Raw genomic sequence first — 14039 nt, forward strand, 5'->3', positions numbered from 1 at the left:
AGACTATCCCAACAGCAAGCACAAAATCTCACAAACATTTTTAAATATATAAAACTACAAAAAATTCAGAAGAAAAAAAGAGATCGTAGGAATGTTTTTTCTCTTCTTTTTATATCAGATTGAGGGGCTGTGATAAGATAACATTGCTCATTTCTGTTGTAGCTCTTCTGGTTAACTACCTTCTTAAATCATAAGCCTAGATCAGGATGAGAGCTTTTTTGACACCCACTTTCTCCTTTTAGTCTGTCACTTCTGTTGTATGGAAATCAGCTCTTAGAGTTTGTGCAACTCCATTTCCTTGCCTCTATTTGTTGAGGTACTGTCCTAGTGACAGGGGCTGGGACCAGTTTATCACTATGCAGGTATAACCAAAACTGTGTATTCTAGACCCTCTGTGTAATTTCTGATGGACTGTTAATAAATGAATTGTTTGCAGCAGCTGCCCAGGGTACACCTGACATCTCAGGCTCCAAGTTGGATGTTAAAAAAAACCCTACAAGGCAGGGGAGCGTTTCTTTGCCTTCACACAAATGACTCAGCTGCAATAACTCCCCTTTGGAAAAGCATTAACACCTTCACACCCAGCCTGAGGGATCATCTCTGTTAATAGTCCACAATGACTGGCATAATAGGGAGCTGCAACACCTTGATCATCAAAGATTCCAAAAATATCCCATGATTCACAGAGTTAAATCACCCATTGTGAAACTCTCCATCCTGGTGGAGGTCCTGGGCATTCCCACCTGAGCTTGAGCATGTATAATGGTTTTGGGACTTCTAGTACCACTCGTCAGATACAGAGGAGCACCAAAACTTCAACAAGAGGACTGTGATTGCCACTCTCAACAAGTCTGCGATCATTACTTAACAGAACCGTGACCATCATCTGGACCAACAGGTTTTCCTTTCCTGTTAGTTTACAGCCAGGAGGTCCTGTGGTGCTCAGCACAGGGGCTAAAAACACCGTTCTGTTCTTGTCCAGGGTGCCGGGTTATACACCTGTCTTTGGGGGGTTAAAACCAATTTTTTTCTGGATAATTGTATTTATTGTAATCTTTAGTGAATTGTAATTCTGACATGTAATCTCATTGAGATGGGTTCATTTGTCCCACCTGTTTACTTTTAAACCAGCACAGGTACTCAAATACTGCCTTGATGATTCTCTAGAAGTAGAGACGGATTTCGCATTTCATGACGCAAAAACTCTCTTGGATCAGAAGCAAGATCATGTCTCTCTAATCCTCTAGCATATGGCCCAGCTTCCTACTCACTTTCCTAGATTCCTGCATAGATTTGCTAAACCTTTCCTCTGTCTTCATATTTTCTTACCCATTCTACACTACACTTCTCCTTCAGCCTCTAAACAGAAATAGTTGTGCTTGAGTTGCTCTGTCACCTCTCTGCAGACTGCAGTCTCAGTGTTTACTGCAGTGACACCGGAATCTAAGATTCCTGGGGTTGTTAAATTGAAAATAATGCTACAAATGCAAGTAAAATTTTTCTCAGATTAAATGACAGCTCCACATAGCATATTGCAACATGTACCACTTTAACAGAACATAAAGCAAAACCAATCACAATAATGATGAATAAGAATGCTTACGAGTGACAGCTTCTGCTTTTGTTGGCTGGGATTCTCCTTCATCATACACAGCAACAACGTGTACATTGTACACTGTTTGGGAGGAAAGGTCAGAGAGAGTAGTGCTGGTTTTGAGTCTGTCAATTTCCACCTAAGAATAAAAATAAGAATTGTAAATTGCTCTTACTCTGCATTTGATTCAAAGGCAGAAATTCCTGTACTGAAAAAGGAAAAGTATTCTGCACTATGTTTTGCCATTTACCCCTAAATTTACACCTGAATATTGAGTGCTAGCTACTAATTTCCTTGCAAAGCATATTATATCAGATACATGCAAGACTTGTGGATCATTCACGGCTTCATTCTTTTGGAAACAAGGATGCAGACTAAAACTTAAGAAAATTCTCATTTCCTTATAAAAACACGTTTAATCCTCCAAGAGCTGACTCATGTCAAGCAGCACAGACAAGGAAAGCTTGTACCTAACTACAAGACATCTCTAACAACGCTCACACATGTTCTGACAGTCGGCAAAGGGGCTAACATACCTTTATTCCACAATCCTGTCCTCTTAATTGTAAGCTGTTCTTAGACCTTGGCAAGATGACACTTAACCAGACAGCAGAAATGGCTGTTTACCAAAGCACAGGAAAATTCTCCAGTCCTTCTCTCTGGAGGAGGAGGAAGAAGGGAGTACCCAAAGAAATCCATCTCGTGCTTATTCCATTTCCAAGAAATCAATACCCTTTCCTGACTGCAATCACCATGAACTGATGTTCTTTACTCTTGGTGGTGGGTTATAATACTACTCTTACTGCTATGTTAGTAACCTAACTCCTTGAAATAAAACTCTTTCTTAGTACTTTCAAGAATTTACCTCCTTTACATCAGGGTCATCAGCTATTTTGTATCTTAGGATGTATTTTTGAACTTTCCCTGGGGCAGCATCCCAACGGACATTCATGCTGCTGTGAGTAACATCCTGAATTGTTAAGCCTCTGGGTCCAGGCAAAGGTACTGTAAAAATAATGACAGTAGTAAGTGAAAATACTATTCATGGCAGAGGTATAGGTCTCTTACAGATGCGAGTAAATGCTTTTCGTATCTTTTATTGAAATGGAGGCATTCACTTTCTAAGAAGTTCATCATCCTTGCCATTAGATGAGACAATTTAGCTCCATTTAGGAGATTATTGTCCCAGTAATGAACAATATAGCTATAAAGTGTGTAGCTTTACCTTGGTAAATTATGAGCACAATACTTTTAGAAGTATTAGTGTTTAAAATCATAACTTTTGGTGACAATAGCCACTTTTCATGTATGGTTAAGAGTTTAACATTTTTAAGGACATACAAATAAGCATACTGCATGCATCTAGCCCAGAAACATGCCTTCACCAATAGGAAATATTTAAGGAAAGTTATAAAAAAGGAAGCCATATTTAGATCAATTTTTTTCTTGATATGGAATGTTTCTTTGTTATTTTCTACACTTCAGAGAATGTCTGAATTTGGGAACAAGGTTTCTAAGTTAATGCAACCAAAATTGAGACCTTTTAAAACACTATGACCACAAGATTTTCAAGCCAACTTCCTTCATTATTCAACGAAAAATTGTTTTGTTCCTGTTTTAATAGTTGGACCCTTTGCATTGAAATTGCCTTGAGATTTTTGGGAAATGAATGAGTGTGAGCAAATGCATAAAACATGGTTAAGATGGTCTTCTAAACAAAACAATATATAAAAACTGTTGCATGAAATAAAATTAAATGTTGCTGAAGCAATAACAAAGTAAAAATCAAGATGTCCATACACGTCACTTCCTGGGTGGTGAGTGGGTCACTGGTGATATCACCAAACAATACGTAAGCTATTAAAGTGTACTCAGTGTTGGGGATGAGATCTACCAGCTGCACCTCATTCACTGATGGTCCAACACGCATCTGCACATGAAAAGTAACACACCATGTTTTAAAACTGAAGAAAGCAATGGCAGAAAAGCAAGCAGTGATTTAATTTCAAGGGAATTTTGTTTGTGAGATTCACAGTATATTTACAGCTTCCTGACTGATGTCATTGTATACAATATCTTTGTAAGTTCACTGCACTTCAAAAGTACATGCCAGTCTTTTGACTATTATGATAATCTAACAGTTTTTCTTAATTTATTTCTGGTAGAGTACAGGAAGTGAAGACAAATTCTCTCACCTCTTTCTCTGTGGCTGGGACTGTGGCATTCACAGGTTCATATGTTAACAAATAACCAGTAGCTCCATTCAGAGGTTCCCACCTCACTCGCATGTAGGTTGATCCAATATCATAAACATTCAAGTTTCTAACTGAGGAGATTGGCACTGTCAAATAAAAAATATATATTAATTTATTTATTTCACCTTTTTCATATTTTATATCACAGGTAGTACCACTGAGAGTATTGCACATGGCTATTAGTGTACATTATGGGTAGTAGAAAGGCGATCTGCAAGCACTGGCTTTTTAAGTAGTTCTTACTTTAAGAATGAGATAATGGTCACTCCATTTTGAATGAGGCTACAGATTTGCTATATACACAGCTAAAACTCTTACAAGTTTACACTCGGACACTTTAATATTCTAATCAGCAACATTAACTCACATGAATGCTCCAATATGAAACAACACAACTGGTTTGGGATCTTTACAAAAAGGATATTTTGTCCTTTCTTCTTGTTTTCCGTATTTCTCTAATTATTAAATAAACATGGAAAACTACAGCAGACTTCATAAAAATTATGCAAATATTTTAAGGGTGTATGACAAGCCTAACACAAAACAAAGTCAAATGAACAGCAAACAATCAATGTTATTAAAGAGGCAGAAAAGTCACCCAGTGTTGCATTCAGCATAAATATATCTAAAATCAATCATGTAGACAACTCATAGTAGAAACATGGCTAAGTTATAACTCATAGAAGTGGCATAACTGTTGAATTGGCTTTTTGCTAATTAGAAATCATTTCTATGGTATTGTCTGATAGTAGCAGGAATTAATTACCTAGCATAAAAATACAGGAGTATACATTTGTATATGATCAGATTTCAGTAATTTTTAAACTCTGTCTTATAATTCATGTCTATTGTTCTAGTTTTGTACAGCCATGCTTTATGAGTTTGGAAAGAAGACGAGACAAACATTTTATACCATACTGCAGTTTCACTTTGCTGAAGTTTTCCAGACAAGATCTGAACAACCTGTGTAACACAACACAGTTTAGTCATTCAAATTAAAAATTTTGTTTCTGCTAAGAAGAAAACCCATAGTGCTAAAAGTTCTACTGGATATTTCCCCAGGTGCCAAACTGGCTGTTAACATGTTATTCAAGATCCATTTGTAACTTACAAGTTGTTTCCCTGCCGATCAGAGGTTCACTGCTTTCATCTTCTACCACAGAGAACACATTAACAACATATTCTGTTTCAGGCTGCAGATCTTTCAGAACTGTTGTTGTTTCCATCCTACTCACATAAAACTAGATAAAAGAGAAGCAATGTTAACAACATTTGTACAACAAATATATTTGCAATCTTATCTCTAAGAAAAACAATCATTCCTTGTGAAACTCTTCAGAAATCAATGGTAAGGAACTAAATAAAGTATGGTCTTAATCTTCTATGTATTTTTTTCTGACCGTATAGCAATATTTTTGCAAACCAAGCTGTAGGTAAGTCTCATACAGACACTTGTCTCAAATGGATCTGGATATATTTAGCATCACTTACTGTGCATTCTACTTTCACGCATGGTTTACACTTCTATATTAGTAAACAGCATAAAGAAAGTGCCAGGGACATATGTTACCACTTTTGGAGAAAAGGTTTCAAACACCCAGGATAATCTAGATGGTTACAGCACATGGCAACACCTTGAAGAACAGAAATGCCAGGAAGCAGTCAAGCTGTAAAGTCAGTGTACGCTGTATTGACAGCTCCAACTTTAATCAAACGCCAAATCCTGAGGTCATGATTTACTAAGATTAAACTCTCCATGAGTAAAGAGTCCCCATGAATCTCCTGAGTTTAAAAACAACATTCAGAGATGAAAAGTTCAGAGTTAGGTACACAGAGGTGCCTAACTTCATTCTCCCAAATACTTCATTCTCCTAAATACTACTCTGCCTGGTTGAAGAGAGCGATGAGCAATTCAGATTACCTACAATCAATGGTTGTGAGTCACTGACTCTTTGTGTAGAGAAGTAATAACCACAAGATAAGTCTGATCCTGTGCATTAAACAGTTTAGAATACATACTTAGGCACAGATTCAAAGTACCATCACACAGTGTTAATTTAAGCACACCTTTATCACCTACTGTCTTTTTTTCTATCAACAAGAAAGTTTATTGCATTATGGCCAGAAAATTGCTGGTATAGACATATTTAAACCAATATATGACAATGGAACAGGAACAGAAAGGAATTACTAGAAATAGCAGTCAAGTGTTTTGAAGAGGTACATTTTATTCCTTGATTCATGGTATTAAAGCAACCAAAGTTATATTTATGCTCCTATTTTTTGTAATTTTTTGTATCATTTACCAAGGCATTATATTCTTGACCTTGGGAGCCTTTTTTTCATTTATTGTTATATTATACACAGCACAAATTACAGAATGATACTACCATGATGTGGAAGACCAAGGTTATTATGGACAATGTCAAAGATGAACTAACCTGTTTAGGACTTCCTCCAGAGGTAGGGTAATATTCAACTCTGTATCTATCAACACTCTCAGGAGGTGGACTCCATCTCAGTCTGAAAGAACGAGGCGTCACCTCTGAAATGACTAGGTTAGAGGGAGGTGGCAAATCACCTATAAGCAGAAGCAAATTAAAAAAAATATTCTTTCATCTTATATCATCAGGAAGAAAGAAAAAACATTTTAAGTAGTTGCTTATGTTTCTGTTTTCTCAGGAATTACGACTTCATGAAGAGATAGCTCACCATCACACTCTCAAGACCAAACAAGCTCCCTGTAATTCCTATTCCACCTTCAACACCAGCGTTTCACTGGAGAACCATCAGCTAACATTACTGTTTTTCCACGCTCAGCTTTGCTTTTGGGTTGTCAGACATAAACACTTGAAAAAAGCAGGGCTGTTGAAATTATCCTCATTGGAGGAGTATCATCAAGGAACCTGCCACAATGGCAAAAAGCTGACACACCAAGAAACATGCTTCATAATTCTGGGAAAGAAAGAAGGCACATCCAGCCATGTCATGCTGTGTTAGGCATAACACAGTCATTGTTGAAAGGAAAGGAAGAATCCCTGCAGGGTAGTCCAGGTGGTCTGCACAACTTCCTCACACCAGCAGCTGAAAAAACAGCCCAGGACTACATAGTGTTCCCAAGAAGTAATAAAAAGGAATTGGTAGTGCAAACATGTAAATGGATAAAGGATGAAATAGACTGAAAATGTGATGTACCTGGACCTTTCACACTGTTACACAGATTCGTGGTTACGTCATCAACAATGTTAGCCAGGAAGGAGAAATCTGCAACGTTATAAGCATGGATGTCATCTGGATCTGTTGCAATCTGCTTCAGTTCATTTTCATCTGCATTTTTAATACCTTACAGATAAGACATGAAAACAAAGCTTGTTAGAAATTATGGCCATGAGGCACAATACCATGAACTTAAGTCCCTAAACACATTCTTTGAATACCCTTTCAGGTACTTAAGTGTGTGATCACTTCTCTGTGAATTTAGCAGATGGGCAGAAGGAGGCTGTTGCAGGCCATTTCTTCATATAGTACTTACCAATTGCATAGAGTTCCACTCCCTCATCTCTGAGTTTTCTTGAAGGTGTGACTACATCATCCTGTGATTTGCCATCAGTGATGAGAACACCAATTTTGCGAGCTCTGGGCCTTAAGCCTGCATTTTGCTTGAAGTTGTTTTTTAAGATGAAATCCAAGGCCATTCCTAGCATGATACAAAGAAAGTAACCATCACTATAACCTATTTCCATATAGTAGTTATGGTAAAAGAGATTATTTTATCCTAGTGATTTCACTCTGACAACATAATTCCACAACTTACTTCCTTCTCGAAGTATTTGTAATCTAATTGCAGTCCATCATCCAGACTTACCAGCAATTGATATTATTTAAGCCTTCTCAAAGTCTCTAACCTCTTAACTTTTACGCACCCTCCTATCTGATCTCTTCTAGCTTTCCTTCTGGGTCCTGGTTGTCTTCATCCGAACCCTGACATGATGACTTTTCATCTTCTCATATGCTCAATAGTAACATAAACTCTTCATCATCCAAGCTCTCTTTTATCACATTTTTCCAGACTTCCTCTGAGTTTATAAGCCTATGCTACACCTGTTCTCTCCCAAACATACTGCATTGAACTGTAAGTCTCTTCCATCTTGGACACATTTGAGTTCCCTGAACAATATTGGGGTAAGCTACTAGAATCATTTTTATTGGAGCTTAAGGAAAATCCTGGCAATGTGACATACCTGTTAGAGTATTGCCTCCTTTGTATGGTAAGTTGGCTACAGCCTCTAATAAAGACTGTTTGGTTCGGTAAGCATTGAGATTCCATTCTGTCCTGGGATCACCACTATACTGTGAAAGACCTGGAAAAAAAGCCATAATTTCCTCAGTTATTATGTGTCTGTGTAGCAGTTATGCTTTATTTTCACTCCAGCATATGAGAACTTACCAATCTGTACTTTGTCAGGACCAATATCAAAAACTTCAACAATGCGGGCAATGAAGTTCCTGATGGTTTTAAAATTTGGCCGCCCAATACTCCATGAGCCATCCACCAGCAGCACAATATCAGCTTCTGCTCTGGTTCTACATTCTAAACCTGCCATGTCAACCAGAAAAATATAGCCTTAGCATGATAGTTTTCTTTCCCCATCCTTTTAGATGACATATGTCATGAGTTAGCTTCCAAAATAGCTCTAGTTTTATTCACTGGCACTCTGTCAAGTATGACCTATTTGTGAACGTTATTCACACTAGTCACTGGTTCCATGGCAAAAACTGTCTAAATTTCTTCATGTATGTTTCCTTTTATAAATAAGCCTTTGCAAATGTCAAGGCCAGTGTTCTCTATTGTCATGTCATTATCTGTTTCGGTCTTTAAAGATGGTTGATAACCTGATTTCAGAAGTTTTGTACAAGACTACTAAACTAATCACTGACACGGCAGTGAGTATTATCAGATACAAATTTACAAATTTATAGTATTTTAGTCTGTCATGCATAGCAAAACTACTACTACTTAATTTTCAACTATGTAATAGTGGAATTAATAGCATATATTACAACCACTTTCAAATAAATAGTATTTCTCAATTTTGGGATAAAAAGACATAGTAATACAGATGGTATTAAAGTTTACATGTACAAGAAAGAAAGAGCTCAATTCAAAGAAGACACACAAACATAAACACAGGTCAAGAGATACAGAGGGAACAAAAACAAACATTCATATAAAGCCGCAATATTCTAGAAAGGTAGGAAGTTATTTCACATATCTTCAGTTTACAAATTACAGAATAAAATATGCATAATATTGTTTTCATCACAAAAAAATCACAAAATATTTATACAAAACAGAAAGACACAATAATTTTATCCACAGCCATTTGCAAAAAAAAAAATCTTTCTCTCTCTTTTCCTGTAGATTGTGTTACCAGCTGCAAATTTTCTGGCTTCCTGCCATCAGAGCTTCTCGTCTTTATATGGAAGAAATCCCATTGAGAAAAATCAGCCACACTCATCACAGTTGAAAGATATTGTGATTTCATATATGTTCCACAGAATTGATCCAACACTGTAGACTCATGAATATAACTATTCCATGTACCTGGGGGTTAAAAGCATGATCCTCTTCTGCATAGAAAATATAGATCTAGTCTTAATCAGGACAATAAAATCAGTTGGGAGTAGGGTTTAAGTAAAACCATGTTAGCTCAAAACATTGCATGCATAGCTTCAATATGGAAGTTAAAGTTAGCTTCATGTACAATATAAGTGTTAAACTATTTTGACTTTTAGATTTCTTCCAACTACTACAGTTCCCCACATGGAAAATTCTAGCAATGGTACCAGATCTAGGGTGATTTTTCTCCCCCTATTAATATATAATTTACTACTACATTCACAGTCCGAGATATAAATTTATTTTTCACATTAACCATGACTCAAATACATGCATTAGTAAAACTAATTAGCTTAAAGAATATAACACTGAAGACAGAAATGAGAGCTGCTATAATGAAAAATAATAAACCAGTGTTAGAACATTTTTTTTTTCTGCTAGACTTATTAAAGCTTTAATGTAACCGATGGACTGTTTTGTAGTTTTTCTCAGTTTTACCCTCTAGTATTAGACTGAGTGGGACAGCAATTAATTAAGAATTTTCTAAAATTGCTGTCAATAAAGTTATACAAGATGAATATTTTTTACATAGCCCAGTGTGGAAACAAGGCTAAAAGAGGTTAAGCAAAAAGAATATTGTCAGCTGTCAGAAATCTTTTTTTCTTTATTTAACTCTGAAAGTACTTTGCAGTTAGGTTCTTTCTTGCCACCAAATTCTCTCTGATGGTTATGCAAGCTTTGAAAAGGCAGAGGAGAAAAGTCTTTACTTATTCTTCTATACTTGGCTATTAAGAAGCAAAGACCTGCTTTTTTATGTTTTCCATAAAGGAGGACTGACCCCTGAAACTTTCCTCATCCAGTAGTATTAGCACACAGAGGCCCACTAACCACACCAAAGGGAGCTTCTATCATAACATTCACAGAAACTTTAGCTACATTTAGCTACACAGGGAATAACTCCCAAACAGATACTGGAGAGACTCTGCAATTGCCTTTCTGAACTAAGTCTCCTCCTTCTATAGTGAAAAACAAAAGACTAAAGAATGGATATGTTGAATATAAACTTAAATAATACACAATAACACTGTGACATTCCCAACTACCAGATCTTTGTTCATTATATCATCTTAGTTTTGAAAGGAAAAGACACCATATAAGGACAAGCAAAGGGCTAACAATCTGCTTAAAATTCCTTGTTCTGCTTCTGTGAACACCCTTGTATATGAGCCATGATCTCTACAATCACATTTGACCTTATGTGATTTGACACAGATGTGGATGGCTTGAAAATGCAATGCAGATGGCTTTGAATAATCAGCAAAACATGGGCTGCCTGCGTTATCATCTTTATAAAATTATCTAAAGGGTGCGTAGGACTAGAATTGTGAACTGCAGTATGCTTAGTGGTCTTTTCAGACCAGGGCTTATGTCATCAGGGTAGGGAATATACTGAATCCTGTAAACAAATATGTATGTGCATTAGAAAAACAATAAGGAAACATAGTAAACTTTTGGTCTTTTTTAATCCAAAATTCAAGACTGCCTTTTCTTCAAATCAGTCATGTTTACCTCTAGATAAAAATGGCTCCGAAGTAGTATCCGAAAGAGTGGTCATCTCTTGTCCAATCAGGGGGTTGCTCTCTCCTCCTTCAAACATCCCAAAAACATTTACCTTATATGTAGTTCCTGCCCTGCAATAGTTAAATAAGTATACTGTAAGTAAAGTCATTTGGCTAGTTAAATGCTAAACACTTCACTTAATAAATTCTCACAGAAAAAAAATCCCTCATGGAAAAGAAGGTGCTAAAACATGAAGCCCAAACACTAGCTCTTCCACAAGAAAGTGAAGTTTCAAAATTTAAAAGCTGATTCTACACTCTGTACTTAAATTTATAGCCTTCCTCATTCAAGTTATTTAATTCTGGGAAGAATACAGAGAAATTGTCCAGGCAGACAGAGATCAGGTTAGGAAAGCTGAAGCCCTGATAGAAATAAATCTGGCCAGGGACATCAAGGAAAACAAGAAAAGTTTCTACGGTACATCAGTAATAAAAGGAAGACTGGGGAAAACACGGGCCCTCTCCAGAAGAAAACAGGAGACACGTTTACGCAGAATAGGGAGAATGCTGAGGTACTGAATTACTTTTTTGACTCAGTCTTCACTGAAAAGTGCCCCAGCCACACCACCCAGGTCACACAAGGCAAAGTCAGAGATGGGGAGAAGGAAGAGCCACCCACTGCAGGAGAAGATCAGGTTAGAGACCAGCTAAGTAATCCAAAGGTGCACAAGTCTATGGCATCTGATGAGGTGCATCCACGGGTACTGAGGGAACTGGTAGATGAAGTTGCTAAGCCACCAGCCATCATATTTGAGAAGTCATGGCAATTCAGTGAACTTCCCACTGACTGGAAAAGGGGGAACATAATCCCCAGTCTTAAAAAGGGAAATAAGGAAGATGTGGGGAACTACAGACTACGGAGGTCAGTCTCACCTCAGTGCTTGGCAAGATCAAGGAGCAGGTCCTCCGGGAATCTATGCTAAGGCACGTGGAAAATAAAGAGGTAACTGGTGAAAGCCAAGACAGCTTCATAAGGGCAAATCATGCCTAACAAATTTGGTAACCTTCCACGACAGGCTTACAGCTTTGGTAGATAAGGGAAGTGCAACTGACATCATCTGCCTGGACTTGTGCAAAGTATTCAACACTGTTCTGCATGACAACCTTGCCTCTAAACTAGAGAGACATGGATTTACCTACTAGACCACTCTGTGGATAAGGAATTGGCTGGGTGGTCACACTCACAGAGTTGTGATCAAGGACTCCATGTCCAAGCAGAGATCAGTGATGAGTGGCATTCCTCAGGAGTCACTATTGGGAATGGTGCTGTTTAATATCTTTGCTGGCAGCAGGGATGGTGGAATCAAGTGCATCCCCAGCAAGTGTATTGTGTGGTGTGGCCAACAAGCTGGAGGGAAGGGATGGCATCCAGAAAGACCTTTTAAAGGTTTGAGAGTTGGGACTGTGTGAACCGCATGAAGTTCAACAAGGCCAAGTGCAAGGCCCTGCACCTGGGAAATCCCAAGCACAAATAGGGGCTGGGTGATCCATGAATTGAGAGCAGCCCTGAGGAAAGAGACTTGAAGATACTGATGGATGAAAAACTGAGGATGACCCAGAAATGTCCTCCTGAAGCCCCAAAAGCCAAACGTATCCTGGGCTGCATCACAAGAAGCGTGATCAGCAAGTCAAGAGAGGTGGTTTTCATCCTCTATTTTGCTTATGTGAGATCCCACCTGGAGTACTGTGTCCAACTCTGGAGCCACCAGCATAAGGGCTTGGACCTGTTGTAATGAGTCCAGAGGAGGGCCAAAAAAATATCAGAGGAGTGGAGCATCTATCCCATGAAGACAGGCTGAGAGTTGGGGTTGTTCAGCCTGGAGAAGAGAAGGGTCCAGGGAGACCTTATGATAGCCTTCCCGTACCTAAAAGAAATCTGGAAAGGGACATTTAAGCAGGGCAGATACTGATAGGACAACAGGTAATGGCTTTAAACTGAAAGAGAGTAGATTTAGATTAGTTATTAGGAAGATGTTCTTTACTGTGAGTGGTGAGGCACTGGAACAGATTGCCCAGAGAAGCTGTGGGTGACCCATCCCTGGAGAAGGCATCCCTGCCCACAGCAACAGAGTTGGAAGTAGATGATCTTTCATATCCCTTTCAACTCAAATCATTCTGTGACTGTATAATTCTTTGACTTTTAATTATCCTATTTTTAATATATTTAGTATATTTGCATAACAGATTTTGACATGCTCTGAAGCCTCCTTTACAGATTCAAGCCTCCGAGAAAATGAATCAAGAACCAAACTCAGCTTTTTTCAAGAAACCTGAGGCAAGGAACTTTTGAGAGGAAACTTTAGAAATCCCAAGTATCCTCCAGTATCCTGTTATCTTTTTTATATTTGAAATGTAGAACACAGCTCCTGCCCATATCTTTGCCTCCTTCAGTTCCTGTGAGAATGATGGAAGTGGATAATCTCACAAAGAAACCTGCCAGAGACTGCATAACAAGATCTTCATAGCTTATTGTCAAAATTACTTTCTTACTTACAGTAGATTTTGCCAGGCATTTCAATACCAGATCCTGATTAAACAAAACCCTAAGCTAAAGTTATTTAAAAAAATAAAAAACAACCGAAACCAAACATGAGTTATTATCCATACCTAAGCTCCTCCAACACCACTGTGCTGTCGTATGGCCCCACTATTAGTTCTCCAAGACTCCCATCATCTTCAGTAGGGTGGAAAGTTACTTTGTACCCCTTCACTCGCCCTGGTGCTGGTTCCCATGTTACTCGGAAACTTGACATAGTTGAATCAGAAGTTCTCAGATTTCGAGGTGGCTTAAAGGGAGAGGCTGCAAGGATGGGGAAAAAATGGTTTAGATCAGGTCTGCACATGGGAAAAAAATCAACAAGCATGCTTTTATGTAAAAATACATAAGCAAATCCAGTATTAGTGATAATCCTAAACTCTTCGTGTCTTTGATATAAATAGAAGTATTAAAA

The 14039-nt window shown here is 37.9% G+C and overlaps 1 protein-coding gene across 3 annotated transcripts in view; it reads right to left on the bottom strand.

Moving 5' to 3' along the window:
* The window catches only part of COL12A1 (collagen type XII alpha 1 chain), a 104846-nt gene that overhangs the window by 52977 nt on the left and 37830 nt on the right, over positions 1–14039 (bottom strand). For all 3 annotated transcript variants that reach the window (XM_051778002.1, XM_051778001.1, XM_051778003.1), the window contains 12 exons: positions 13696–13888; positions 11039–11160; positions 8297–8446; positions 8091–8210; positions 7382–7546; positions 7045–7191; positions 6291–6430; positions 4961–5090; positions 3790–3935; positions 3395–3524; positions 2460–2599; positions 1604–1733 (listed from right to left, as the gene is read on the bottom strand). In XM_051778002.1, coding sequence (XP_051633962.1) covers positions 1604–1733; positions 2460–2599; positions 3395–3524; positions 3790–3935; positions 4961–5090; positions 6291–6430; positions 7045–7191; positions 7382–7546; positions 8091–8210; positions 8297–8446; positions 11039–11160; positions 13696–13888 — 1713 coding nt within the window. The remainder of the gene's footprint in view (positions 1–1603; positions 1734–2459; positions 2600–3394; positions 3525–3789; positions 3936–4960; positions 5091–6290; positions 6431–7044; positions 7192–7381; positions 7547–8090; positions 8211–8296; positions 8447–11038; positions 11161–13695; positions 13889–14039) is intronic.

The sequence above is a fragment of the Manacus candei genome, unplaced genomic scaffold (assembly GCF_025592945.1).
Source record: "Manacus candei isolate 608988 ecotype Guabito, Panama unplaced genomic scaffold, ASM2559294v1 h1tg000011l, whole genome shotgun sequence".
NCBI lineage: Eukaryota > Metazoa > Chordata > Aves > Passeriformes > Pipridae > Manacus > Manacus candei.